This window comes from Netta rufina, assembly GCF_964035555.1.
Source record: "Netta rufina genome assembly, chromosome: 1".
NCBI lineage: Eukaryota > Metazoa > Chordata > Aves > Anseriformes > Anatidae > Netta > Netta rufina.
In genome coordinates this window covers 173,045,947-173,072,125 of record NC_140123.1, presented here as the reverse complement: position 1 = coordinate 173,072,125, position 26,179 = coordinate 173,045,947, and the positions used below count along the sequence as shown (strand labels likewise).

The 26,179-nt window shown below is 35.0% G+C and overlaps 1 protein-coding gene across 1 annotated transcript in view; it reads left to right on the top strand.

Annotated features, from left to right (window-relative positions):
• The window catches only part of SLC16A7 (solute carrier family 16 member 7), a gene marked incomplete at its 3' end in the record, with an annotated part of 78,042 nt that extends 55,031 nt beyond the window's left edge, over positions 1–23,011 (top strand). Inside the window, exons 3-5 of the mRNA XM_084306378.1 lie at positions 17,620–17,763; positions 19,325–20,137; positions 22,740–23,011. Of these exons, the coding sequence (XP_084162504.1) occupies positions 17,620–17,763; positions 19,325–20,137; positions 22,740–23,011 (1,229 nt within the window). The remainder of the gene's footprint in view (positions 1–17,619; positions 17,764–19,324; positions 20,138–22,739) is intronic.
• Positions 23,012–26,179: the final 3,168 nt, after the last annotated feature.

The window sequence follows — 26,179 nt, the reverse complement described above, 5'->3', positions numbered from 1 at the left end:
CTTCCTCAGCATAGGTACTTACATCTGAACCAGTTGTCTAGACAACTTCTGTTGTCAGTCAATAAAAATGGAAATTTCTGATTTGTCCTTTCCTATGTTAACTGTCCAAAACACGACAGATAAATTATGTTTTAGAAAGACTGGCTGTCTTTTCAGTGCTAAAGGAACCTAGAGGAAGTTTTCAGATCTCTATTTTGCACACACCTTAAGTGATGCTACTCTACACAATTGTTGCCCTATACCAATATGATATATTTCACTCTCTAGAGACGTTAAAATCTAAGTATGTTCCTGCAGAGATATGCACCCAATTGATAGTGATTTTGAACTTGTCCTGCTGGTTTTATTAATATTTGTAGTCTTTCTAGATCTCTTGAATATTGCATAGGTTGTAATTTTTCCATGTTTCAATGACACTGTTTAGGTTGTACTAGTTTTGATGCTATTAAAACTCTCTGGTAATCTTAAAATTATTTATTAGCTTGTAAATATCTAATCTTTCCTCATACCCATAATTCTCCAGCTCCCATCATTAGCTAAATAAAAAACCCAGCTGGGAGAAAAGGTTTTTTGCTTAATAATTGACTAAGTCCACATCCTTCTGTAGCTGATTATAAGCTGATAAAAATCTATGGACAGAAATCTATAATCTATGTTATATTTTCCTATTCTCTGTGAATGATCTGAAAGTTGAAAACATTTCAGTCTTTGTGTAGAAAGCTCCAAAACACTTCCCTATCAGTATCAGCTGGCAGTACCAAATGTGTTTTGCTACAAATCTTGCTCATACCGCTCTCCTATGGAGGAATGTCTTTGATTTTCCAGGAACAGTAATTATGTGAGTGATTATTTTTTTCCTCTTTTACAAGAATAAGCTTTGCTGTCCCATACATGCTGCTTCCAGATTTGAAGATGTAGCCTAGATTTGATCTTCTTGTTATTTTCTACATAGTAAAACATAACTTACTCAGAGGAACAGTTTAGTGTCAGGACTAAGGACTCTTTGCAGTGGCTCTCAGAGTAGGCACAATTCAAGAAGATAGGTTTCCTATTTGGCCTTCCTTAGAAGCGGAGTAATCTTGTGTCCTTGGAAGTCAAATTTCACTCAAAAATGCTTCAAGACCAATTCTGTTCTAAATTGCCTGAACTGTTATCATATATGTAAATGGCAGTATTAATCCCTCCTTATTGTGATGTTGCTAAGCCTTGAATGTCTCTAATTAAGCTCCTGTTATTTGCCTAATCGGAATAGTTGTAATTTTCAAAGCAGCAAGTAAATAAGCAAAGTGCAGGAGGCTTTATTTTTGGATCTTCTATTTAAAAACTGTTGCCATGAAAGATTTAATTAAGGCACATGAGGTATTGAAGCTGGTGAGAAGCAACATGGCATTACGTATGGTGAATAAGATTTATTTATTCATGTATTTACTTATTTTAGTTTCCCTGGACATCTCCCGAGCAAAATGCAGTAAAATAAAATAACTAAACCAGGTAAATAGATACATTATTGATAAAGAAGATATGTTCATGCTCAACATATGATGAATCTGCAGGTCTTTTTTGAATCTATAGCTAGATACTCTAGAACCATTGTTTGGGGGCGGGGGGAGTGGGGAGAGAGAAGGAGTCAGTAGGAAAACTTAAAACATAAAATATATAGTGATGAATTACATGTTTCAGTAACAATGTTATGCTGTTATCAGAGATACGCAAAATAACTGCCTGGGACTCTGTTCCAAGTATGGTCTCCATGATGCTAATCCTGTAATATGTGCTTAATTTCAAATGCCTAAGTGATCTCATCAGGTTCAAAGCTAAGACTTATTTCTCGCTTGCTTCAAGTCAACATATAAACATATGCAAATATGTTTATGCATAGGTGTTTGTGACATAAAGGTCTTTTGGCAGTGTACTTTCAATGACTTAAGTGCTCCCACAGGCAGTCATTAAAATCTCATTTTTATTAATATCAACCTTAAAAATACATTATGCATAAATTATTATTTTCCCCCAAATAAAATATAAAATATGCAAGAGTAGTTTTGAGGGTGTATAGCATTTAAGAAAAACTGGGAGTATTCACTTTATTAATCATTTGACCAACCTTTTTGGTATGACTTGTTTGTCAGTAATCTTGTCTCTACTTCATAAATAAATTAAAAATAAAAATAAAAATTCAAGGACGCAGTACAATTTGACCTGAAGTATGAGTCTTTCTCCTAATATAAATGTTAATTATTTCGATTCTGTGTAGTTCCAGTATTGCAAAGTGGGCTGAGCAGTAGGCAAGCAGGCACCCTGACTGTAAGAATTGTTCTGATATTTACTGATGTAACACACAGTGTAACAAAGTATCCACCGGTAATGACCTGAAACTGTATGATTCTCAAGTGAGAATACAGTTGACATGAGAGATGGTTTTAAGCTGTTGATAACCTGAACAATCATTTCTAATTAACACATATTGTAATAGAAACTTACAGAAAATCTCAAAATAAATAAATAAATAAATAAATGAAATCCCTCCTTCCAATTGGCTGGACTTACACAAAGACTGCACTTCTGAGAATGTGATGGGGGTTCATCCCAGTGGTATGTCCACTGTACATTTTGTGACTTTATGTATAATAATGAGCAATACAGTCCTGTAGCTGGTCTTACACTAAGCTGCAGTTAAAAACTGTAGAGCTGCAACATTTTTTTTTTAGATGATTTGGTAATGTTTAGAAATGCAAAATACTATTGAGTGACCTGGAACATGGGAATGCTGCATAGTTTTATTTCTGATTTCTTAAGTTAGTTCCACAGAAGAAGTTTGAGATAATTCAGAGCGAGTTATTTGAAGATTTTTAACAGATTTAACTCAGCTAAGAATTCTGAGATTTGAATTTTTTATTTCATTTTAGGAATAAAATGGATGTTAAAGAATGTTTCATACAATACTAGTTCTAATTTATGTATTGTTCCTTAAAAATCAAATAGTATTTCACAAAGGTAATGCATCTGGGAGTGATTTTTTTGTGCTTCACACAGTGAATCTACACCTGTTGAAAGAATGCGCAAAGATATATAATCCATTGCTATTCTGGTTCAGAAGCTTTTCATATTTACTTACTCAAATATAAACAGTAACTTAAATGCACAGCACTTGACCCTATACTCAGAACCAGTTGAAGTGGCAGGTGGGATTAAGACAGGAACAAATCTGGATCATGTAATTTCTTCTTGATCATTTCTCCAGATGTTATTAAAGAATAAATACAAACCAACCAACTAACCAAAGAAAAAAACAACCAAACAAACAACCAAACAAAAACAACAGGGTGTTCAGATATACATACTGCCTAAATAAGTCAATTTTCTCAATTTTCTAAGAAATAGCTTTTCAGTAAGATGTATTAAAATTTACTAGAGAAGCATAGTTCCTCCCGAAGGAAGAAAATAATTATTTTATTAGGAAACCTAAGCAATATTCTCCTCACAAGCACATATGTTAAATCATTGCAGAGGATGGTGTATTTCACTGGATCGTTTTAATATGTTCTGGCTGAAAAATATCAGCATAACTCCTTAGATGAAAGGTGGCTCCAGGAATGCATGATATCTAGGCAGCATCTGTAATACAAATCATAGGAAGCCTATATTTTAATGGCCACTAATTTATTTTGAATTTATGATGCATTACAATCATTAGAACTAAGCTGCTTTATATTACTTGGTAGAGAATAAGGTTTCTGCCAGTACTAGGTTGTTTTATTTGTTCACAACAGGTAAGGAAATATGACTGTTTCAAAAGCCAAACAAATATTATCTTCAAGTGCAATCAGATGGCTATGGGTCACCAAGACACTTTATGTTGCTGCTTGCAGCAGAGCTCAAGTATTCCTTATTCATATGTGCAAACTTGAGTTAGACCTCCCTAACCCCTCCCATTTAAAAAAACACCTTGTCTACGGGGATATATTCTCTGTTGCTATAAGGGAAAGGACTTTGTAGACAACATTATGCATGTTGTTTCCGTTGTAGTCCAGGCAAAACACAAATGCCATAAATAACTTTGCCCAGCTCCCTGCTAATATCTTCTTTTTCCACTCATTTTTTCATGACTCTTACACTCCTTACTTGGTAATATTTTATAAAATATTCTTTTTATAGGGGAAAGTGTACTTTCCCGCACATTAAAGGAAGTCATCATGTTTTGGCTGATTGCGGTCTGTGGAAAGAGTATGTGTTGAACAACACAAAAGAAATGGCATATGGCTAATATCCATAGGAAACTTTGGATAAAAAACATAAAAATGTTTTTTTATAAAAATTTGACATAAAAATTTGAAAGACACATTATACAAAGCTCTGTAGCTAGATGGAAATCAAAAAGTGTCAGTCTGATGACAAATCAGATGACAAAATGTATGTGAAGTAGGTATGGGAATATGCAAAGATAAACTGACACCTGCTCATATAATTAATGTATAGATAAAATATACTTGTATAGTATAGAATCATAGAACCATAGAATTAAAAAATAAATAAATCAGGTCATATGTCTGAGAGTGTTGTCCAAGCACGTCTTGAACTGTGGCAGACTCAGGGCCTTGACCACTGCCCTGGGGAACCTGTTCCAGTGCTCAACCACCCTCTTGATGAAAAACCTTTTCCTGATATCCTGCCTGAACCTCCCCTGTAGCAGCTTCAAGCCATTCCCTTGGGTTCTACTGCTGGTCACCAGAGAAAAGAAATCAGCACCTGCCCCTCCACTCCCCCACGTGAGGAAGGCGTAGACTGTGATGTTCACTCTGTGATAGCTTCAGGCTGAACAACCCAAGTGACTTCAGCGGCTCCTCATACATATTCCCCTCCAGACTCTTCTGTAGCTCTCCTTTGGACACTCTCTAATAGTTTTATATCTTTCTTATACTGTGGCACCCCAAACTGCACACCATACCAGAGGCCACACCAGCACAGAGCAGAGCACGACAATCACTTCTGTCAGGCAGCTAGCAATGCCATTCTTGATGCATCCCAGGATACAGTTGGCCCTCCTGGCTGCTAGGGCACACTGCTTGCTCATGTTCAGCTTGCTGTAGATCAAAACACTAGATTTCTTTCTGTGGGGCTGCTCTCCAGCATCTTGTCTCCTGGTCTGTATATATAACCAGGGTTGCCCCTTCCCAGGTGCAGAATCTGGCAGTTGTTGTTAAACTGAATATTGGTAGTGATTGCCCGGCTTTCTAATTTGTCCAGATCTCTTTGCAAGGCCTCACCACCCTTGATGGACTCAACGGCTCCACCCAGTTTGGTATTGTCCACTAACTTGCTCAAAAAAACCTGCAAGTCCTTCATCCAAATCATTTATGAAAACATTGAGGAGGACAGGTCCTAAAATGGAGCCCTGGGGAACCCCACTGGTGACAGGTTGCCTGACTGATGTAACCCCATTTACAAGAACCCTCTGGGCCTGACCTGTCAGATAATTGTTCACCCATCTTATTATGCTTTTATCTAACTGTATTCTGGTCATTTTGTCTAGAGGGATACTGTGAGAGACAGTTCAAAAGCTTTACTGAAATCCAGAAAGATTACATTGACTGGCTTCCTTTGGTCAACTAGCTGGGTGATCTTGTCATAGAAGGAAATTAAATTTGTTAGACATGACCTTCCCCTTGTGAGCCCGTGTTGGCTGTGACCAGTGACTGTGTTGTCCTTAAGGTGTTTTTCAATAACTCTCAGAATAATCTTCTCCATAATTTTATCAGGCACTGAAGTGTAACTGACAGGCATGTAATTGTCAGGATCTTCTTTCTTGCCCTTCTTGAAAACTGGGACTATGTTTGCTGGCTTCCAGTCAACTGGAACCTCTCCAGATTTCTCCAGATTTCTAAGACCTTTGAAGAATATTTGAGAGAGGTCCCACAATGACATCAGGCAGCCCTCTGAGTACCCTGGGATGAATCCCACCAGGTCCCATGGACTTGTATGCATCCAGGTGGAGCAGCAAATCCTGCACAAGTTCAGGGTTAACGGGGAGTTTACTGTTGCCACAGTCATGATCCTCCAATTTAGGACAGCTGGGGTCCCAAAGCCCATCACTGGTGTTAAAGACAGTCAAATTTATAAAACGTCTCTGCTTTGTTTATGTCCCTGTTTGATAAGTGACCATCCTCATCAAGTATCAGACCAGTGTTTGTTCTGGTCCTCCTTTTCCTGTAAGAATACTTAAAAAATACTTTTTATTTGTCCCCAACACTACTGGCCAGCTTCAACTCTAATTGAGATTTGGCTGTCCAGATTCTCTCTCTACAATGGTGAGCAGCATCTCTGTAGTCCTCCCATGTCACCTGACTTTGCTTTCAGATGCCATATGCTTTCTTTTTCTGCCAAAGCTCTTGAAGAAGATCTTTGCTCAACCAAACTGGCCTTCTGCCCTTCCTGCTTGACTTTTAATGTTTTGGATATGATTTCACTTTCAGCTCTATTGAGTATAATGTTATTGTCATGTGCGTATATTTTGCTGTAAAAGGAAAAGGAGAAATGAGAGAAAAAGAACTAAGAGAGAAAAGAGCTCATTCTTAAATTACTTATTGACTGTAAAATATTTTCGTAAATATTCTTATTAAAAAATAACAATAATTTTGGGTGTCTACATTTTAAGTGAATTGGAAAGTGTTCTGAACCCATGGAACACTTCCAAAATTCTGGAATTGTTCACTAAGTTTTCTCCATTTTATTTTTCACTCGTTTGAAAACAGGGGAAAAAAATAATATATATATATATATATATATGTATTCTTACTTTAAGTTGACAACTGCATGTAGTTGTGCCTCTACCCCATCCCTTGCCATTCCACTACCCTGACTGATCAATCTCCTTTTTTGCAAAATACTGGGAAAAATGCAAATTCTGCATGTGTTGTGATCCCATTAATATACTGCTATCTCCTGCGTTTACACTCTAAATATCTTGGATGCCAAAATATAATGAGAACACCCAGTTCTCATTTTGTACAAAGTCTCTGAACAAAAAATAAATTCCCTTCCCTTTCCCCCCTTTCTTTAGTACTTTGTGACCTAAATATTATTGAGATATGTTTATTTACCTTATACAAATTTTCAGACACGAGCTAGTTTAGAGGCTATCAAGGAGTTTGGGAAATTCCCACTTTTAAGCTTTTAAAATTGTTACCACTGAAAGTTACCAGATATTACCAGATAGTTTTATCAGATATTATTAAGCATACAATTATAATGGAAAATAATGGTAAAATAATATTTTAGAAATATTTTATATAAAGTATATTTTAAATATCGGGTTACATATGTGTTAAATAACAAATGCATTTGAAACTAATCTAACAGTATTATCGACAATGACGTATATATGATGACTTCTCAGGACGCCCCATTCTAAATAAATCCAGATTTATACTTCTCATTGCATATATTCGGAATATGTAGATGACATTTAATGATCCACTCATGATCCATAATTCATAGTAAGTGGTCCACAGAAACATTGTAGCCAGTAGATTGAGTATTTTCACTTTCATATATAATTATACAGTGCAAGACTGAGACAAGACAGGAATATGATGACAAAGGAACTAGGAAAAGGAAGCGTGTATGTTGTGCTTTCTTTGAAATTATGTATGTTATGTCTGTTACAATGTGTAGAGAACCATTTCAAAGTTGAGTTAGATGTAATATCATTCTGGAAGAAAACAAACCATAGGATGATGTATAGGGAGAAAATGGGATATTGTATGAACATAAATACAATGGGAAGTTTGAAGAAGACAGAGAAATCCAAATGGCAATATTAATCTTAACTGAAGTCGGTTGAATTTTTCACAGTGAATGCATTATCTGAAAAACATACTGAATTGGGTTGCAGAGAATGTATCTTACATTCATAAGAACTATTAAATAGCCTGTTCAAAGTCTTCTGAAAGAGTTTGCATTGACTTTTGGTCTCTGTGATGTCTCCTTGGCTTCCAAATGACAGTTTTGTTCTGTTTCCAGGAAATGTAGCCTGTGATTTTTAAGAAAGTGTATAAAAAAAATTATGAATCATAATAGGGAATAATAAATAGAAAGTGTTGAATAATAAACATTTATGAATATTGTGCTCATGTGTGCATGCACATATGCAGAGAGAGAAAAGACAGTTGTTACTCAAAGAGGAAATAAAGAAAAAAACTAGGGAAATATTTGTAACTATATATTTGTAATATAATAACATTGTTTGCAAAAATACCTGTGAATAATTTAAATATTAGCAAGGACTATTTATTTTCTTTCTTTTTTTTTTTTTCAGTGATTAACTCTGAAATTAACAACATTGTTCTTACTTTCTAGTTGCTAAAATTGTAGCTACAACAATGGTATACTGTAATTGCTGTCTTTCATTTCAGTGTTGTGATCTGCAAGAATACAGAAAATCATCCCCCTTTTGTAGCATCAGAATATACAGAACTTGTCTGGTAATCTGATTCATACAGGTAGCAAGATGTACAACTTGTATTGCTAAGAATTGTGATCTGCATTGACATGCAAAATTCTGCATGTTGACCATTAACTATGTCCATTGGAGCATTCTGTAGTTCTGTACCTACTGAAATTCTTGCTGAAACCCTAAAAAAGACAGAAATTTAATGAAGTTTATTATTAACACATTCATGTTAACTATTTGCTATAGATAATTATTTTTATTAATATTTATGTATTAGTATTATTTTGTATGTATTTTTGAGAGGCAAGATGATTGTCTCTCTTTTCTTTCTTTTTTTTTTTTTTTTTTTCATTTGAAGGAGAGATAACCTTTCATGGCATGGGTTCATTGTGCTTGTCACCAGTAGCATTATTTAGGTGTAATTTCCAGCACATTTTGAAGATTGAAAAAGGTGTGTTAACTTAGATTCACAAAAGTACATGAGCTACTAAGGAGCTAAGTTGATTGCTGTTAAATACCACCCTGGAAAAACTCATCATCTTTTCTTCTACAGGAAACTTTCATTAAGTCTTCTAGGAAACTCACATTTGTAATTGAGTTTTCTAATGTTCATGTTGATGCACTACATTACATTTACAGCTTACTAAGTTACAAGCTGGTTGCAATGGTTTTCTGAGAAGAAAACAACAGGTTTCTGAGAAGACTGTTTGGGATTCACTTACCATGTGCTGGTTCTATTTCCAGCTATCAGCATTACAGAAGCATGCAGGCTACTATGTGAGAAGTATGTGCCTGGTGTTACAATGTCTCTATTTAAATACATTTCCCTTATAGGTGCTTTTGTTCCATCTTATCATTGGCTTGTTCCATCCTTTCTTTCTCTTTTCTTTCCTTTTTCCAAGTTGAAAAAATAATTTATTTGCAAATTTGCTTCGTATTTATATATTTATGCTTCGCATTTATGTTATTTACGCTTCATATTTAATATACCATGTGCTTCAGTTTACTCAGAGATACTGAAGTTAACAGGAATACAAATATAAGTGAAGTTTTAAAAAATGCTGAAATGTTCTGCTGCTTCTGACCTCTCTGAAAATAAATATGTTAATGCAAAATTTGGACAACTAATTTTAATTTTTTTTTTCCTTTTGGGTAGTCGGTGACCATAAATGTTTCTGAAAACTGCTGAGTGTTCAGCAACACACAGATTTACATTCATTTCTGATTAAATGTGATGAAGTTTCATATTGCTAGTTTCCAAAAAAAAATCATAAATCATCTTCAAGACTTCAGCTTTGTGACTGACTCTTTGAACCTTTCATGAAAAAAAAACAAACATAGCAGAGCATACAAAAGATAATTAATATCAAGCATTGATATGTATCCATTTAAATAATAATCAGCATGTCTACCCCTTGATTAAAAATTGGTACTTTTCCAACTTTTTAAAATTCGTATGCGTAGAGCAGTTCATTAACTCGGAGATAACTTTTATAAATTATGTGGTCCATAGCTCCATATACCTCAGTACCCTAGCAAACAAGAAAAAAAAAGTACAAGCCAGTCAACACCTTTCATCAAAGTATGTAATGACTCTGATATATCTGCAAAAAGAATAAATAAAACAAATTAAAAACAAGTACAAGGATCTGTAATTTCTATATAAAAGTAGTTCATTTGGAGTATGCACCAGCACTATTCATCACTTATTTAAGTTTCTTCTGAATATTTCAGGAAATTCTGATATTTACAGCTGGATGTATATATTATTGAATAAGTACAACAGTTCAAAATTACAATCTGTAACTTTTTTTTTTTTTTTTTCTGAGGGGGAATAAACATGAGAAAAGTTGCAGGCACTCTGCTATCACCCAGGCTTTTATGGGATACCACACACATGATCACATGATTATTGTATTTCTTATAAAAGTAATTCATTGTTCTTTCAGGATGTAAGGTGATGACACTGAGGAAACATAGTCTGAGATGGGGAAGTGATGAGCAAATCTCACCATGGCAGTGGATGGTTGAGCCATTGACTGCTTGCTTCCTGTCAGTGCTTTGGGCTGCTGAGCTATTTAACTCATACTTCAACTACCTGAAATTGGTGTTAGCCATTTTTTTGGGATGCTATTTATTGCAAGAACATTTTTTTTCCTCTTTGCTTTCTGTCAAAGTTAATATATTGTCTGGTTTTATGGAATCAGTGCAGCCATGTTGTATGAAACAAGAAAGAAAATACTGCAAAATGCATAAAGGAGCTACAGAGAAAGCTTTACAGCCATTGTTGAACTATGTTACCTCTGTTGCTGTTACACAAACAGACTGTGTTTGTTACCATTCCCACAAATGTGATAAAGAATCTAATACAACAAAGGTTTCCCGACTTTTTAACATGCATACTTTTTTTTTTTTTTTACAAACCCAAGAGTAATGAGAAAAATTATAGTATTTAGCCAAAAGTTTTTGAATTAGAAATAAAACTATCATAGGTTGCTTTGTCTGAGTTAGTCCACCTTGAGAAAAACAAAGTAATTTTTAAAACACTTTTCACTTTCATTAACAGATTTTCAACAGTGTCAGAATCAATTTTTACTTGCTTTTCCTCTGAATGACAGAGATGAAATTCTAAGAGTAGTACTAAGTACTAGCATAAAGCATTTGTGGTTGAAGGAATAGTTTTAAAACGAAAGGTAAGACTCTACTTTAGTAAAATACTGGAAACTCTTTGCCAAACAAAGCAAATCAGCTCCAGAAAGCGGATTTTCTATGTAGTAAAAAATAAACAAATACAAGTCTGACTGATATTAGCAAGTAGCTTGTCCTCATTTTAATTCTTGGAACTCCTCTGGGTTTTCCAGCCTTGTAGGAAACAGAAACAAAATACAGCCAGACTAGAAGGATAGCTGGTGCAATGCTCTGCAGGTGCCAAAAATGTATGTGTGTTTAAATCATTTGCCTTGACAGGATGCAATCTACGATACTGCATTTGTGCAACTTCAAATATTATTCCATTTATTCTCAGCTTCTTTCATGATTTCACTTTATTTGAATAAATGTCAGATTGTTCAGACTGAGTCATTTCAGATTGCTCTGGGTCAATGACACTATGAACACTGTATGACATTGTCAATTTACGTTAAAAAATTACATCTATATCAAAAAGGGTTCTTTTCTAGTTGCCTACCAAATATAATGCATGTAGGAAAGTAAAAAACATAAAGGCACGGGTTGTGTATGAAAAAAATTACAGATGTGAATTATCTTCAATTGCATCTTACATTATATCATCAAGTAATCAACCAAGAACAAATAAATTAAATACTTATACCTAGCTTTTTATATACTTTTTAAAAAGTGCCACTCCAGTGAATATAAATGTAGAAAAGACCCAAGGATGACTTCATTATTGAAATAAAAGATAATTATGGCAGCTTGATACTGCTACAAATATCTTGTTGGATCCTGTAGTACACTGCTACAAACCCTGTTGGAATTGTTCTGACTAGTTATTACATTTTTAAGCAGCAGATCATTCTTTTCATCCCTCACAGAAAGTGCTGTCTATTTAGGGGAGAACTAAGGTAAATATATTTTATTTTTCCTTTTAGTAAGAAAAAAAAAAAAGGTGGAAAAGAGAGAAGCCAGCAAGAATTCTAGTTCCCTAGATTCCCTTCCTCTTATAAATTAATGGAGCATACATGTGGACAGATAAATGTTACTCTACCAGAGAGCTGAGCAAGATATAGATTTTATGCCAAGTAAATCTTCCTTTATTCTATTTCGTGGCCTTCAAACTGATCTGATGGTATTACCTGTAGCTATTAAGTGGAAATATTGTTATCACCTGTTTTGCATCCTTTACACTTTTAGAGATATTAGATACACAACCAGATTCAGATCATTTTTTATATGTGTATTTACCTAGGACTGGAAAAAGCAAATAAATGCATGTGTACATAAGTGTGCATGTGAATGTGTCAGAATGTAACATGAGAGAGAGACTATTAAATGTATAGTGCATAGTTTGAGCTCTGTATTTATTTCCAAAAAAAAAAAAAAAAAAGCAAGCAATACAAAGCGATCATACCTGTAAGAAGAAAACTCTATTGTTCAAGTTCTGTTTAATACATATTAGCACAATAGACATCTTTTAAAAGAAAAAAAAAAAAAAAAAGTGATTATTTCTTCAGGCATCTGCTTTTAAAATCTACTCAGTTACGTAGTCTTTTTTGGTGCTTTTCATTTACAACAGTATTGCTTAACAGAAGAAGGAAGATTTAAATGGGGAGTGAAAAGTTTAACTTGGAAGTGAGAGGAAAAGAGATTATTGCTAACACTGCTATTACAAATAATAATAAATTTTATTTTTAAGCAATATATTTCTATTTTGGTATTCACTGAAGTCAAAGCAGCTTTGTCTACACATTTTCCACAGTACAGATAGACAGGTAAATGTTTTACTTAGCCATCAAAATAGATGGCATGTTATTATAAGCTTTTTATTATGTATGTATGAGCATATGTTTAGTATTTGTTAACATTTTGACCTCCCCTCAAATTATGGTAGTAGTAAATGTTGTCTTGCTGTAGTCATAATGTTCCTTAGCTGTTCCTTAGTGAGAAACAAACAGATAAACAAACAAAACAACAAACAAACTTCCGATGTATAAGCAACTCATAATAAACAGTTCCCAAATGCATAAGTCAATTTCTGCCCACATAGCTGAAATAGCTTTTGCCATCTTTCCCTTGACATATGATGAACATGAAAAGCTTCCATTTTTTTGTTCGTTTGTTTGTTTGTTTTTGTTTTGTTTTGTTTTGTTTTTTCATCCTATTCCAAGGTGTTTGTTCCTGAGTCTCTTCTTCAGTGGCACAGTTATGGTTGCTATCTAACTCCTTCTTAGGGTCTGGTCATTACTTCAAACAGATAGATATAAAACAAAAATACAACCAGGGGACCGTTAGCATATTATGATAATGGCCTTAAGTTTAGTTTAGGGAGTACACAGTCTTATGTGGCCAGTGTTTTGTAGGTGCTAAGGGAGAGATCAGAGTAAATATTCTTATGAGTTTAACATCTGTTAGGTAGTTACTTCAGGCTTCAGGAAAGTAGAGTCACAGATCCAGTAGTCCTTTAGTGCATTAACATGTGTTAATGTATAGCATGATTTTGCCAGTAATACATTATTTAAATAGCTTAATGATGCTTCTCAAAACAAACAAACAAACAAAACAACAACCAAGGCAACTGCTGCATGTGAGCCTTGCTTAAGTAATTGCACAAGCTGTTAAATGTGAAGTGAAATTTGTGTATAGCTATAAAACACATGATGACAGGTGAACATCTGGAATTTATGTAGATTAATATACATTTGATAATGAATATGCATGATTTTATGAGACTCAAAACCAAGTATGTACACAGTTGTCACAAGAAAATATTTAACCTACTCATCAGGTTGCAAGGGTTTCTAGATAACTTATGGAGTTAGCTTAAACTAATATAATGGCTTATAAAATAATATTTCCCAAATACAAAAATTTTAAGCCAATGACCAGAATATGCAAAAAATAGAAATATAGATTGAGCTGTTATAGTAAATACACATCATTAACTTGAAGAGAATATCTCAAAGAGAGTCTAATGTTTAAAATAATTTTCAATTTATAATACAGTCCAGATTTAGGTCATTTGGAAGTGCAGAGCTCAGACACATGAGGCAGCATTGTCTTTCCTCTGGTGTCTTCATCCTGAATTCATCCACCAACCTGAATTAATACCTGAATTAATATTTGACCTGTAGCTAACAGATCTTGTAAGTGAGGCTGATGTTGCATGCATGTCATCTTAAAAGCTGTAACTTACAGTCCTGGCCCAGCTGCCACAGTTGCGATCCACAGAGATGCAGTTTTCTTGTTCCTAAACCATTTCTAAACTATCTCCCTGAAAGAATTCTCTGCTATGAAAATCACCATTTCTGGATACCCTCCACCCCCTAAATAAAAAAATCCAAAAGCAAATATCCTCCCTACCCCCCTAAACAAACAAGAGTCTGACTCATTTTCCTGGCTTATAGAAGGAAGGAAGGATTGATGGAACAGTAATAAAGAAATGGATACTACAGTTGGTATTATTTTGTGGTAGATACTACAGCAGAGTTTATTTTTGTCCTTGGTTATATTTGGAAAACTTTATCAGTGCTGTGCAATGCTTTCTTTTTGATCAATAGTTTTACTGAAAATAAGTTTGCAATTTAGCAATGTTATACAACAATCTTTTTTATTACCATTCCTCTCTTTCCAACAGTTGATTGTCTACTATGTGTGGATTTGCCTAATCTTTTTTTCATATGGTCTCATACCTATCCTGGTTATTCATACTGTCTTTGTTTAACGAGAAAAGAAACAGGTCTTTTGATATCTGGATAATTTCTTAAGTATAAATTTACAATAAAGGTATAATTAAAGGTACATAAAGGTACAATTCAATGTGCTGCCTATGGTGAATAAATTTGTAAATAGTATAGCCAAATATTCCTAGTGTCATGCCTCTTTTGTAGATTTTTTTTCCCCTAAGGATGAGGTAAGGAATATTTTAATTATGAGTACAGAAAGGCAACATTTAATACTGCAGTGATTTGAGGGGAGGTCAAAATATTAACAAATACTAAAAATTGTTCATGTACTCAGTTCAATTTTAGAAGTACTTCCATCTCATCATAAAAAAAGGATCTTGAAAATAATAAAAATTAATTAATTTGGAATGTTTGAAGTGAAATACTGTTACTGTGTTTAGCAATGAGAACAATTCAACTTTTTCTGTCAGGAAATTACATTAAAATTCATTTTTTTTCTATAATATTGAAGTAATATTGAATATCATTGATATTGGGATGAAACATTTTGCTTTTAGTTAAACAGAGTTGAATTAAAAGTGTTTTTTTATTATTTTTATTTTTTATTGACCCAGAGAAAATATTTATACCACTCATGTATTTTAAAAGGGCTTTCTATCTAATTCAAACATGGGCCAAACTACCAATTGTCCATACAAATGTTTACTGAAAAACTAATGATCAAAATTATCCTTATGTGTAGTTGTAAGTGCACAAGCTTATTAAGACAAGAGAGGTAAGAATGGTGCTTTTAGGAAGTACTCTGAACATACGTTGTCAGTCCTTCATCATTCACTGCCTTCTGCATACGCCTTCCAGGGAGAAACCCCACCTCACTACAGTTCTTAGTAGAAATGAAAGTAGTAGTTCTTCAAGTAGAAAAAAAAAGTGTTGGGTATCTCTATAAGGTGTCATGTCAGCTAAATGTTTTAGTGCTTCTTATGTGATTTAAAGTCTTTTATTAAATCTCTAGGCTATTATATATTTGGTGGGTCATTCTGTGCTGTGGGATTCTGTTTGTTGGTTTCAATACATGGTTATGCTTAACCTAGAATTCAGTGAGCAGCAGAGCTAACAGAGCCTGCTCTCTTGTTTTATATGTCTTCAAGATGAGCCCTAACACCCTCACTTTGAGTATCTTTTACCTTCCCAGTACAATAGCCATCCCGTTTATCATCCATGCTCCCACCTATCAGCCTTGCCCAGCTGCCAGGGCAAGAAGATAAAGTGCTTTTATGTACCGTGCTTTTACTCGGGCAGAGCTGAGCACATTTCCCAGTGTCTGTGCTGCCCTTTTATTAACAGAGGCTTCCCTGGGATCCCGGGCTCCTTGAGACCTATGCTATTGAATGAATACACAGACTGTAAGATCTAAATATCACTGAAATTTTGTAGTAAATTAGAACTTTAAATGTTCAGTCAGTCAAGCTGAAAAGTTTGTCAGTCAAGTTACATGTAATTTCAAACTGACTTCAGGATTCACAAAAGGGGGACAGGCAAAGGGCAACACTATGGTAGAAGCTTGTTTCCTTAAGGAAGAAAGCTAAATTTTGATCATCTGGAGTATGCCTAAGACTTCTGCTGTAGATACAGTAATTAACATTTTTGGTATGTTCACAATAGTAATTTAATATATTTAAAGCAATTCAAGCAATGGAGTCTAAAATGACAGTGTACCTATGAAGCGCACATTCTTAAATTTGTTGGAATTTGGCTTCTTTGCATCATGGAAACACTGGCATTTATTCCTAAATAGTAATATATCTATACAGAGAGATTTAAAACTGTTTTGCAGTGAAATCAGGTTCAGTGCTTGGCTCTCCACTTTATGCCAGTTACAGTTTGAAATGTATTACTTTTTATTATGGGTATTTTTATTTTTGAATCAAATAAGTTTAGTTATTGCAAAAACAAGACTATTCATAACGGTTTGGGCCAAATATAGTGCAATCAGATGGTGTGCAGGTTTTCCTAAAGAGCTTTGACAACCTCTTAATCTTGATATGTAGCATGCCATCTATTCTAGTCACGGTCATTTAAAAAACATATAATGCATGTCATGCTAAATTGGACACTAGCTGTTTGTTTAGTGTGGACATAATTACACTATAAACTGAACTGCAGTTGAAACTGAAAAACAGGCTTGTAGCAATATTTTTAAAGTTTATAGGTCTTTTTGCTAAACCACATCTTAGATTTTCTTAGACAGCCTATAGTGATTTTACTGCCCCTTAATGCTCCTCTCTGGGTCAGGTAAGGGAAATGAGACTCAGGGGCCAGAGATTTACATTCTTATTTGATGGTGTTTCTGTGTCTCTGTGTAGTTTTAAGTAGGTATCCAAGACATGCTACAGGATCAAGAAGATCTGTTACTTTGCTTGCCTGGAGCTTCCCTCTGCTCTGTTAACTGGAGTTTCGATATCTGTCTCGTATGTGAAATTCTTCAGTCCTTGCACTTTCAAAACTTCCATTGACTGATCTCAGCATTGATTCCCTGTGAACTGTAACGATCCCTCTCACTTGTCTGATGTCTTTAATCTTTTGATCCATCTCCATGACTAATCAATAGTTATATTGTCATGGAGGCAGTATATGTATCCACATCCAGGCTCACGTGGCCACAAACAGTTTTTGTTCAACAAATTGGTACAGAAACAGCTAAACATTTTCTAGGATGGAATAGTAAGACATTCCAACATATCCTGAAGAAAATGGCATGTATGATGGAGTTACTTGTTACCTGCTAATGTTTTTTCTTTCTACCAACAGGTCCCATAAGCAGCATTTTGGTCAATAAGTATGGTAGCCGGCCAGTTATGATAGCAGGGGGTATCCTGTGTTCATTTGGCATGATTGCTTCCTCTTTCTGCAATAGCGTCTTGGAGCTTTATCTATGTATCGGGGTTGTTGGAGGTAAGAGTGTTCCTTAAAATATTTTATTTTTTTCTAATGCTGTTTTACCTTACTGAGCAAGAACCCACTGTGCAAGGCATTCTACAAATGCAATACAAGAAGGTAGCAAGATCAATTCATTTTAGCTAGCTGAACTGCCTAATTTTTTAAATTAGCTGGTGTAATGTTAAATTATTTCATAGGATATTCCAGGAATAACTGATGATTTTATTCAATAAATGCTGTATGTATGTACTGTTCCATGCTTCACTGTAATTATAGTATAAAAATTGATTGGCTTGTGACAGCACTTATTACAGTAATTTGTGTGGAATTTCACATTCATTGTTTTAGCTTTCAATCACATTAAATGTCAAATGGGGTGGCAGAGGCTAGCAGAATTCTAGTGAAAATGCAAAACCCACTCCCAGCTTTCTGTAGGTTTATACATACATAAACTCCCATAGAAAACATGACAACTTTCAGCTCAATGGCTTTCTGTTTAAAATCCATGTCAAACCCCAAATAAAATTATTCAAATGTCATTAAAGATATGGATATTGCCAAAGGCAATGAACTAAAGTAGTCATAAAGCCAGTAAATTAAATAACCTCTTTACCAGAAGTACCTTAAAAGAACTATCTCCTCAGAATAAGGAAGGCAAATGAGATTAGAGGTGAAATATTGGCATGTAATGAATGAATAATACTTATTATTGTGTTGCAGCTTACCTTTCTCTACACTGGGTCTAAAGGATTCCTCCTTAATTTTTTTTTTTTTTAAGTTCTAATTTACTACATTTTAAACTTGTTCCCAGTTAAACAGTAAAGTCTGGGGCCAGTAATGTGTCTGTCAGAGAAGAAAACTTATTTCCTGTGCCATCACGAAGATTCATAGCTACTTAGCCTTTATTGCCTAGATGTCTTAATGTGGAGAGAAGGCCTGGAGGTGCAGCTCATGCACTTGGCTGATGTGGATGTGTGGTCAGCTCCCATATTTGTCGCCCTCTTCCGCAACTCTTCCTCCTTTAGTGGGGACTTCAGTACCTGAGGAAGTAGGGCTGAACGTGTTTCAAAAGAATTAGCCATTTTAAATTCCACTTTTATACACAAGTTCAATCTTAAATAGGCTGGGAAATATAAAGTGAGGAGATTAATGCATTTAAATTCACCCTGCTTTCATTGTAGCTGAGATGACATCTAATAACTTTTGTGAAATGAGCCAAGAGAGAATTGTATTATAGCTTAGTAAATAAAAAACAGAGAGTCATGGCACTGACACCATCATTCCTCTGTCATTCCACTGTCTCTATCATTGCTGAAACACAGCAAGAAATTTGGGCTTTTATTGCAATGCTACAGGGAGAAATGACAGAATATCACTGTGACATAGTCTTGGCATTTACACACACGGAAAGCCATGAAGAAGTTGTATTTTTCATTCTTTTATGCTAGTTGGTTTTAATCTTCACTGAAAATCACTAGATTAGATACTGGTCATTTTAAAAATAGCTTGGTAAATGTATGATATGTTTTGTTTAGTGCATGAAATGCAATAATACTTTGTTTTATGTGTTGTTTAGGTCTGGGTTTGGCATTCAATTTACAACCTGCCTTGACCATGATCGGCAAGTATTTCTATAAAAAGCGTCCCATTGCTAATGGACTGGCCATGGCTGGAAGTCCAGTGTTTTTGAGCACATTGGCACCTCTCAATCAATTCCTCTTTAATGCATTTGGCTGGAAAGGAAGCTTTCTCATTCTGGGAGGACTTCTTTTGAACTGCTGTGTGGCTGGGTCACTTATGAGACCTGTTGGACCAAAACCAATTCCTCCTGTGAAAAAAGATGTTGAAAAAGGCACAGGAGATTCTACCCTGCACAAAAACAACAAGAAGTCTTTTTGGCAAACTATCAATAAATACCTAGATTTATCCCTATTCAAACACAGAGGGTTTCTGATCTATTTGTCAGGAAATGTCATTATGTTTATTGGTTTCTTTGCTCCAATAGTATTCTTGGCTCCTTATGCCAAGCACAAGGGAATTGATGAATATTCTGCTGCTTTTTTACTATCTATTTTAGCCTTTGTAGACATGTTTGCTAGGCCTTCAATGGGACTTGTAGCAAACTCCAAATTTATCCGGCCAAAGATCCAGTACTTTTTTAGTTTTGCTGTCTTCTACAATGGCGTTTGTCATATCTTGTGTCCTCTGGCAACAAACTACACTGGCTTGGTGATATATGCTGTATTTTTTGGGTTTGCATTTGGAATGGTTAGCAGTGTTCTCTTTGAGACACTGATGGACCTCGTTGGGGCTGCCAGATTTTCCAGTGCGGTTGGACTGGTTACCATTGTGGAATGCTGCCCTGTGCTCATAGGCCCTCCTCTAGGAGGTAAGAATTTCTTTTATTATTTGTTTTCCAGACATGACAGCATGAAATTTGCAGTATAGTATTGAATTAATATAAAACTTATACCTAATATTATGTAACACTTTCTCTGTGAATAGGAATGAACTATAGGAACACTGCACTATATCTATTAACTTTGCACTTTACAATTTCAGACCCACATGAAAATCTAAAGGTGTATTGCATGTATATGCAATAGATAGATTAAGATCTCGACTGACCTATAAGTCCAGGTGATAGATGTATGCTTTCCTGATAGCACTTAGTGCTATCTTTGTGGTCTTAATTTACATGTATTTAATTCCACTTTGTTTTTCAGCAGCACAATTCTTACTCTCCTGAACTGATCAAATCCACTGCTCAGTTTTTATGAAGATCTCAGTAAACCTCCAACCTCATTACAGCTAGAGAAGCACATGCTTACATTTAAAGTAGCAACTTCAATTTGTCTGAATGAAGAGGATTTGTGTATCTAAACAGAAGAGACCAGTAGAGAGGTGCTGGAAAGGACAGGGGCAGGCTCACCAGCCCAGGCAGGGTTCCAAGTGCTGTGCTGTGGAGCGTTGTGCTCTGGCATGGACTTCACACCATACCTCCAACCATCAGCCTGTTGTCCAGCCTGTTTCTATAGCCAGTAGATATGTTTAAGATAATTCAATCATCCTGCCTGGATTGGAAGTTCTTAATATTACTGACTTCTCTTTTCACTGCAAGTAAGGAGATCTCAAAAGGAACTTAGGTGTATAGCTTGGTGTATAGCTATTTTTAATTTTGGGGCTTCTGGCACCAAAAATGATGAAAAGCATCTTCTCTTAGATTATTTTATCTTTTCTATTTTGTTTTTTTTGGTAAGTATTTAATAATGCTGTTAGTGAGTTTTATAATCATTATGTTTCTTAGCATGTAAGAGACTAAAGACATAGATGCTCAAATCTTGCTAAAAAGTATAGGTTAAATATGTGTGTGCATGTGTTGCAGTGTAAGCCTAACAATAAAAAATACAAAGATACTGAGATTCCCAGTCCTGTGAATATGCACTACACACAAAGCAGTGCCAGAAAAGTCAGCAAGACCATATGTGCCTAAAGGCCATTACACACGTCCACATATTTTAAGGATTATTGTCAGTATCTGTAAGAAAAGAGCATTCTTGAGTGAAATTTTAAATAAGCCAAAACTATTCCACTTACTTCAATACAATTATATGTGTAAAAGTAAATGTTCAATAGTCCACAAGATATTCCATATTTTCCTCGTCTTTTAACATATGAGTTCATTTTGGTAATGGCAGAAGAAATGCATTCTTCTCACACAGACTCTGCCTATGCCACCTAGTGGGGGGAGTGAGCCCGTGAGTTACAGAGTCCAGCCTTTTCATTCCAGCTGTGAAATTGATATTAAAATTAACTCTAAGGATATAAATCTAATATTAATGCTGCAATAGCATATATGAGTATTTTTCAATATATTAGGTTTGCAGACAATTTGAAAGGCATGCATTTGTGCTATAACTGTATGAGTAATTGATTCCTTTTGTTAAATAGAGACAATGGGGAAAAGCTAAATTCCAGTTTTGACTAGTTCATATCCTTTAAAATATTATGCTGAAGTAATGTTAATGCAGAATCTCATTTTTAATGTTATGCAAGACTGCTTAGAGATAAAAACTGGTAAATAGTACTATTTACACTAATAGGTGAATTATACACTTGCAGTGCTACTTGAGTGTTTCCTAATACTAGGTTAGTGAAATAGAGAAAAGACTAAAATAGTTTGATGGCTTGTAAGTGTGTCTCAGGTGAATTACGGCATTATGGCTGCAACCCAGTAAAAGCATCTAAATAGATACATTGTAATGGGCAGGTTATCTTTTGAATTTCAGTGCTAGTGTAGCTGAGTTCAGAGCTAACTACTTGGGTATGTACAGATGTTGATTAGGGAGTTGAAAAAATCAGAAAGAATGGCTAATAAAGTGGAACCACACTTAGATTTTATTTTCGTTGTTGTGACCAAACTAATCTGAGAGTTGTGAATATAATTTTAAGGTACAGGCTTCATCTAAACTCAGCAGCTGAAGATGATGGCTGAAGGGACAAGCCTTTCTATCTCTTTCACCACTCACTGGAAAATAAAAATGAAAAGCAAGCACTTGATGCACAGTGACAGCAGCCTAAGAAGGCACATTCCTCCTCATCCTATTGTCTTTATGCAGCTTCTATGAGTGTCAGACAGTCACTCCAAAACAATAGGAAACAAAATTAGGAGGTGAATAAAATAATAAGACAATGAAAAAATGAAAATGAAAAAAAATGGAAATGTCTATCATTATTCATTAAGCTTTACTCATTTCATTCTTCAATATTTTATTGTTGTGTTTGATTCCAGTGACAACTGGTAGTTTGGTTAATACAGGTTTTGTTAGAGGTCCACTCTGTATTTTATAGAATTTGAATGCATTGAAAAAGCTTTTCTGCTCCAACTTCAAAACCAGGCCATATATAAATATTTTCCTGAGGAAATATTTGTATTGTATTGAGTATTCTATTCTAAAAATGCATCTCTCCTCTTGTTTTTTCTATTCCAGGCTGGTTAGTGGATGTTACTGGTGAATATCGATACATGTATTTTGTCTGTGGAGTGATTGTGATTGTGGCCAGCATCTGGTTGTTCATTGGTAATGCCATTAACTATAGGCTTTTGGCAAAAGAGAAGAAGTTAGAAGATGAAAAGCAGAAAGCCGAGAAGAACGCTGACTCAAAGGAGGCAGAACCATTAACAAACAATGAGAACGAAGATGCTGCCAGCAGAGCAGACAAAGCTCTTGAAGATCCTTCAGAAAGAGAAACCAATATTTAATCTGCAATGTATCTCAGAAGGCAACATTTATGACTTCCATTAGAAATATGCCTTCAACACACAGGACAGGTTTTCTGGTAATAATGATCAGTCACAATATTGGATGGGAACAGATTTTTGCCCCATGGCAAGACTCCAAGTTAAATTACTATCTACAGATTATTTATTTCAGAGATACAAAATTGAGGTTACAGAGGTAGTGACTCCATGCAATGAGCCCATCCAAACTATGACTCTGGACAATCAAGAGTCAGGTAAACCACACGTAAGACTTCCAGTGACAGTTTTGTTTCAAAAGTACATCTAATACAAAAGTATCTCTTACTCTTATATTGGAGGATACTTTTTGTTCACCCTTATTGTTAATGTCTGCAAAAAAAATCTGGCCAAACTGTACTTACCACTTACGTCAAAAACAAATGTAAGCTCAAAGGTCTGTTTGAAAGGAAACAAGAGTACCTGAGTGAAGCACAATGGAAAAGTTTTTTTCTCATTTGTATGCTCAAAATATACAAATGTATGATCAAAATATACATTACACCTGTATAAAGAATTATAATATGGATGTAAAAGTTAAGGTTGGAAGACAAACAACTGTTGGGCACCATCTCTAAAATGCAATAAACAGCTGAATTAGAATATATTCTGGAGGTTATTTCCTCCTGTGATAGGTGGCTATGTTGTACTTCAACAAATATATTTGAACACAGCTCACTAATTTGAACTAACCTAAATGAAACAATTTTGAACCAGGATTTACATTGCTAACAGGAGCATCAATTAGTTTGTTCAGTTGCGTATTCCTGTATGGTTGAAGGAACTGGACCAGACTGTGAAGCCTTCTTTCTACAGGGACTAGATTAACCCTGCTGACTAGATTTAACCTGCTGATGTTAAAAGGATCCAGGCCACCCTTGTCTTTTGTGGCCTGAACCAGTTTCATGGCAGTGGCATCAATGTAACTGCTTGGCTTTATTGGCAAGTCATCAGTTGATGGTCTCCTAAGAGGAGATAAAAGGTCTAACTGATCCTGATCCTTGCAGACAGGTAACTTCATGCTAGTTCTCATCTCCTTTTCCTATGCATTTAGTAAAAAGCTACTTCTTTTTCATATTGCTGATTTAAACAAAAATGCTGCAAGGCACATTGACAGTGCCACTCTGGGAGCTTTGTATCGACATATCATTTTTTTGTGCAGGGTATTTGATCTTGTGTCTATGGTTTCACACATTCACTTACACCAATTAAAATGTACATAATTTTTCCTCATCCTTTATGTAAAGGAAAACAAAGCCTAAAATTTTACTTTACAAAAATGATTTCGCATTGCAATCTTCTGAAGGTATGAAATTAAAGTACTTTTATTCTATTTATAGGTGAGGAAGGGTGATATTTGTTTTGGAGTGTTGTATATAAATACTTTGGATGTTGTGAAAATTAAGGGTCTGATTCCTAAAACATGCACTGTTTATGCAGGATACACGTACATTCAGTTTAGGAAAAAATAGTATCATTCATTTTAGCCCTCTTTTAAATATCAAAAAGTTGCAAATATGTTGGACTAACAGATGTTTTAAACACACTTTGAAGTGCCAATAACAAAAGAAGAACAATAGTAAAAACTAGCAGATGTTACTGCTTTTGAGAAAGCAGTTTCTTAAGAATAGTGTTCAATACAATTATCTTAATTCCTTTCTTTTTTTTTTTTTTTTTTTTTCCAAAAAATATTGATAGTGCTTGCCTCTGTTTTGCAGGGTTATCATCTTGATATTCCACTATGATTTTCCACAGTAGTGCTGATCTTTTTCATTATCTCAGCAGTTTTGGGGAAGAGACATCATGAATCTACTGGCAACATGGTACAGAAATAAATGTCTTCTTTTTACCTAATTATGTGCAGGAAAATTAAACACCTCCTATATGTTCTGTAGGTACACTAACAAGAAAATAGTTGCATTTCAGAGTTTTGGGAGAAAATAAGGGTTACATGTTCGGATTTGAGCAATGAACTGTGTAAAGGAAAATGATTTAATCTCAGTAAAATTCCAGTTCCTTTGCCAACCCTCAGTTCCAGAGAACAAATAAACACCTCTTTCCAGGATGTAGTCCTGCCAACACCCCATGAGGTAAAAGCATTTCTCTCATTTTGGCTATATGGGCATAATGGGTGAATTCTAGGATCCAGTCTGTGAAGGCCCTACATGCCCAGAATCAGAAAGAGAGGAAGAGTTTCATAAGCACTAAGCTTTCATAGAGTTAGGAATATCAGCTATAAAGGTTGGATTGCAAAAGATGAACCGAAACTTCAGCTAAAGAGTAGTCATCAGGAACATTACTCTGTTCTTTCTATTCTTGACAGCAAGTGGTAGAAAAGCAGAGATTATTTGAAAGGATTTGAAGCCTTTCTTGAGTACTTGAATGAGCCAAAATAACTGAGGTGCTCATTATCTCTTTGGGAAAAAAAAAAAAATACAAAAAATACAAAAAAAAATACAGGGTAGAAGACAGCATCATCTTTTGATTTAAGCCTGTTAAAAGATGCTGTTGGGTAAATAAGAGACTCAGAAGAAAGATGATAAAAAAGGGCAAAAAGGCTCTTAGGAAACATGCAGGCATCTAATCTGTTCTGTGCAGGATTGCAGAATACACATGGCATAGGAAATAAGGGAAAAACAAGCTTCTTTGAGCCATAGACACACCTGACCATGAGTAACAAAAATGATGTTCCTGTCTCAAAGGAAATCAAAATTTATATAAACACAACCCTCTGCAGAGCTCTTGCTCTTTTATTACCAGTAAATTATGTTAGGAATGAAAGAGCTGCTTCACCACCACTCACCAATGTATGATTTTTAATCATACAATAAGGTAAAATGATGTAGCAAGTAACTGAAACAATATAAAACGTGAACTGACTCAAGCGAAACATTTCTTTACACCTCTTTCATTATTTTTCCTCTTAAAACTGGCAACAAAACAAAAAATCAGAATACACTTGATACAGAGGCCCTGAGCAACCTGGTCTAGTGGGGGCATCCCTGCCTATGGCAGGGGGTTGGAATTACATGATCTTTGAAGTCTCTTCCAACCCGAGCCATTCTATGATTCTATGAGTATTATGGAATTCTGAATCTGTGGTGGGTTGAAGAAGATTGGAACCATATCTAT